Source organism: Morone saxatilis, unplaced genomic scaffold (assembly GCF_004916995.1).
Source record: "Morone saxatilis isolate NCDOM2014 unplaced genomic scaffold, NCSU_SB_2.0 Contig19, whole genome shotgun sequence".
NCBI classification, from domain to species: Eukaryota; Metazoa; Chordata; class Actinopteri; family Moronidae; genus Morone; species Morone saxatilis.
Genome location: NW_023339751.1, coordinates 4,512 through 9,262, shown reverse-complemented (window position 1 = coordinate 9,262; position 4,751 = coordinate 4,512). Strand labels below are relative to the sequence as shown.

The 4,751-nt window shown below is 41.1% G+C and overlaps 1 protein-coding gene across 1 annotated transcript in view; it reads right to left on the bottom strand.

Annotated features, from left to right (window-relative positions):
* Window positions 1-4,600, bottom strand: part of LOC118329198 (echinoderm microtubule-associated protein-like 4) — a 6,075-nt gene extending 1,475 nt beyond the window's left edge. The window contains exons 1-9 of the mRNA XM_035663206.1: window positions 4,521-4,600; window positions 4,132-4,167; window positions 3,445-3,568; window positions 3,022-3,171; window positions 2,870-2,939; window positions 2,290-2,400; window positions 2,038-2,133; window positions 1,715-1,849; window positions 146-281 (exon numbers count right to left, since the gene is read on the bottom strand). Coding sequence (XP_035519099.1) covers window positions 146-281; window positions 1,715-1,849; window positions 2,038-2,133; window positions 2,290-2,400; window positions 2,870-2,939; window positions 3,022-3,171; window positions 3,445-3,568; window positions 4,132-4,167; window positions 4,521-4,572 — 910 coding nt within the window. The 5' untranslated portion in view covers window positions 4,573-4,600. The remainder of the gene's footprint in view (window positions 1-145; window positions 282-1,714; window positions 1,850-2,037; window positions 2,134-2,289; window positions 2,401-2,869; window positions 2,940-3,021; window positions 3,172-3,444; window positions 3,569-4,131; window positions 4,168-4,520) is intronic.
* Window positions 4,601-4,751: the final 151 nt, after the last annotated feature.

Sequence of the window (4,751 nt, the reverse complement as noted above, 5' to 3'; positions counted from 1 at the left end):
CCCAGGGTTCGAATCTGACCTGCGACCCTTTGCTGCGTGTCATCCCCTCTCTCTGCCCCCCTTTCCTGTCTATCTTCAGCTGTCACTATCATAAAGGCAATTAAAACCCCCCAAAAATAAATAAATAAATGTGGTCCTTGCTCACCTCTGGGTCCCTTCCCGGTGGGGGTCTCAGCGGAGCTCCTGGTCCAGACCAGAAGGATTCCTCCAGAGTCTCCGGTCAGGATGTCACCGGTACTCAAGAAGGCTAGACACTGAATGAACTTCGGCTTCTCATATTTCTGAAAACGCAACAAGAAACATTAATATACATTATACATTACTATAATATATGTATGCAATATATAACGATATAATATTATAATTAATATATGTATATAACAATATTTTATATCATTACTATATGTATACTGTATATATTATATATGTACTGTAGGTACCCAGTCCTTTGTTAGGGGCCGGCATCTATTTGGGACAGGTCTTAAATTCCTAAAACTACTTCTCTTCAGTTTGTTAATTTCAGCTCGTACTTTTTTCTCGGTGCTGCCACCATGGCACTGAACGGCAGCCGGCGTACAGACAGACAGCAACAGACTGCATCCATCTGACTGATCCAACATCCTGCTGATCTCACTGCAGCTCTGTGGTGTTTTTCTTGTTTAGTTTTGGGTTTTACTTTTACAGTTTGCTGGTTCATGGTTCCATAAACACAATGAAAATGTTTGTTGTAGAAAATCATGAAGTTGATATATTACGGCGTCAGTCTCTTCCATCTTTAACAACAAATTAACACTTTTTTTGTTTCAGTAACCAATCGTTTGTTAAGAAGAAGCATCGGACATGTTTTCACAGCAGGACACAGAGTCTGATTTTACTGTTTCAGCAGAAACATGGAAACTCATTCAAACTGATCTGAAGTCTGCTGGTTCTGAAACAACAGTCTGAAATCAAACTGTAGCTGCAGGTTTGACTAGTTAACATTTAATCTGAAGGTTTGTTCCTTTGTGTTGAGGCAGGTGGAGCTTCCTGTTCGTCTGTGGATCAAATTCCTCACATTCACTTTGTTTCTGCTCCACCAAACTTCATTCATATTTTATCGATTTAACACTGATAAAGTAAACAACACTCAGCCAGTATTTGTTTAATTAAAGTTTTTCTCTCTAACTCACTTCAGATCAGAAATCCATACATCTAATTAATCAGTTAAGGGTGCTTTTAATTTGTTTTCCTTTTGCCCTTATCAATAATAATCAATTAGAGTGATTTCTCCTATCTTCTATATGATATCATTATGTTTATTAAAGGAAATTAAACAGGATAGTCAAACATGGAAACAGATAAAACCCACAGAGTGTAAAATGGTAAATGAACTGTACTTATATAGCGCCTTGCTAGGCTTTGGACCACTCAATGCGCTGTACACTACAGCCACACTCATTCACACACATTCATACACTGACGGCAGTGGCTACCATGCAAGGTGGCAACTGCTCACCAGAACAGAAACTAATCATTCACACACACTTATACACTGATGCACAGCATCGGGAGCAGTTTGGGGTTCAGGACACTTGAGGACTTAGGGATCGAACCAACAACCTTCAGATTAGTGGATGACCCACTCTACCTCTGAGCCACAGCCGCCTATGGTGGTCAATGTTAATCAATAACAATTCTATTATTAATAATAGTGACAATAAAATGGTCTCCTCACCCCAAATATTCCCTGTTTACGAGCCAGCGAGTTCCCAGTCCAGGTCCAGAAGAAGATGTGGGACTTTCCACAAGTGACAATGGTGTTGGGGTCGGTGGGGTGGAACTCCACGGCCAGGACCACCTCGTTAGTGGTCTGAAACACACACCAGTTGTAACCAGTTTCACTCAGAAACAAGTAAGAGCCGATAGGAACCAGTGCTGGTTTTTAACCTCTAATGATTAGAATGATATATGTGTAGATATGATTTATATATATTATCATGTAATGTAATACATTTATTGATATGTGTTGTATTGTTGTTTTAAGCAGTCACGGTTAACCTTGATCTCAGCGATTTTCGACTTCTTCTGCCAATCCCAAACTGTCAACATGTGATCATTACAGTCGTCAATAACACTCAGGTGCTGACCAGAGTCCTATAAGAGAGACACAGAGACAAAAGTGAGACAGATAATATCTACTCAGTGATCAAAAGACGTTTCAGCAGAGTCAGAATATGAACTCTTATGATGTACAGAACAACAGGATCTATATAGACTACAGTTCCCATGATGCACCTGGGCAATACTCACAGCTTTGGAGAAAGCCAGGGAGCCGACACCTCGCTCGAATGTTCCCAAACCGACGACCTGCAGAGTCGACAGACTGACGCTATCCCAAATACGAACGTGAGGCTGCAGCGCCTGAATGCAAAAAAAGCTGTTTAGTTTTAGCCTAGTTTTACAAAAATCACACTTTATATAATATATATATACACAAGAGGTTTAATGTCATATGCACAGAAGAAACATAGTTTTATACCATACAATGAAATTACCATAGAATTTAAATATAACTTAAAGTGCAGAACCCTATACAGTGAACCTGAGTTGGAATTAAAAGAAAAAAAAAGAAACCTGAGTTGAATAACGTGCTCTGTGCCTCATAGTTATAAACACATATATTTATTCAATTCAGTTTTATTTGTGTAGCGCCAGTTCATAACAAAAGATATCTCAGGATATACCCCCCCCACTGACAGGAGCCCTGATAACCAGTGTTACTGTCAATGCTCACAGTGTTAGGGCTGATCAATGGATATACACATATAAAAATATATGTATATGTATATATGTGTATGTATATATGTATATGATGTGTGTGTGTCCTCACCCGTCCGTCTTTGTCCACTCCTGCAATCTGTCCCGTAGCGATCCGGATCTTATCAGGATGGATGGCCAAACTAATGGACAGAGACACAGATTTGATGTCACAGATGTGCAAGCACAAAGCAGCCAATAGGAGAGCAGCAGATGATTTCTCACCATTTGACACAGTCGGTGTGTCCGAGGTAATGTCTCTGAGTTCGTTCTTCGTAATTAAACAAAGTGACTACGGAGGCGATAAAGTACACGATCTCTCCGGTTGGTAGGAGGTAAACGTTGGCTCTGCAGTCTCTGCCGCGGTATCCATACCTACAGGAAGTCAAGGATGCACCTGGAAAACACCTGGAGTTCTACGGACATGAAGGTCTACTGAGGATCTACTGGTCTACAGTGGTCTAAATAACCTCAATAATAACAATAAATAACCTCTATTATAACAATAAATAACTGTCACTGTCTGTCTCTCTGTCTCTCTGGTTAGGGTTAACCCTAACCTGCTCAAGGCTACTGTCTACACCTGCTTGTGTTATGAAAGTGTTTTATCTTTCTTATTGTCCTCCCTGTGTACTGTGTGAAGGATACACCCACTCCAGCTTTAGTCGTTCTGACGGAAGTTCTGTCCGAACGTCCTCGTAGTTGTCCACGTCTGAAGGGATGAACATGGTGATGGGTCGACCACGCATGAACATCTTAATGTGGTTCCCCTCTGAAACAGCAGACAGACACACAGAGACCAACAGTGAAGCTAACAAACTGAGCTCAAAGCTTCTGCTGATGCATTAAAAACCAAACGTCAGTCAGACAGACAGGTGAGGGACAGGTGAGGAAGCACTGATGCCGTGCAGGTGAGGCAGGTGAACCAGATCAGACAGTAACACCTGCCATGTTGTTGTTTACCTCCATAGAATTAATAACCTGCCAATCAATGTGAGGCTGCACACAGCAGCGCCCAATGACATGCTTGACTTTAAGGTGGTGGGCGGGGCTTCTGTTTATGTCAGTGACTGGTCTAATTGATTTCAGGTATCACCTGTTTGACCATCTATGGAGGTAAAACACAGCAGGGGGCGGGGCCACAGACAGGTGTGACATCACCTTAGTCTGAAGGAGAGAGAGCAGGTGGGTGAGCGGGGCTGACGGCGTAAAGCAGAGAGAGAGAGAGAGAGAGAGAGAGATGCGATTGGTCCAGAGAAGAAACAGGAAGTGCTAATTCAACTGCTGTTAGCATGTTAGCCTACTAGCTCGCTCCGACGACTCATCAGGACTTACCAGCTTGGCTGTTTTTCTCTCGGGTCGACATTTTGGCTGGTTTGAGACAAAGACATCGTCACTCAACAACAACAACAACAACACAACAAACAACATAAACAACGTCATAATAAACTCCAAAAATAACAGACAACAAACAAAAACCACACAAACACAACCACAAAGAAAAACAATAACACATTCAACAACACAAACAACAACAACAACATCACGTGTCATTCAGGAGAACAAAAACTGAAGAGGATTCCTGCTGAATGGTTTTAAATGTGTCAGACGCTGTTTGTCTACTATTGCTGGCTTCTTATTGGCTGTTACAAATGATGATGAGGATGATGAGGATGAAGACTATGGTACTTTGATGATGAAGATAAGGAAAAATATATATTTACCTTGACTGACCACTGGGTCTTTGTGTCTGAAACGGCAGAAGGAAACAAACATTTCACTCTGGGTTTTTGATTCAGAATGGAAGACTGTTGATCAATCAATCAGTCAATCAATCAATGAAAGTACTTGATCAGCACTAACAGTATATAGACTGATATATTGATCACTAACAGTATATAGACTGATATATTGATCACTAACAGTATATAGACTGATATATTGATCACTAACAG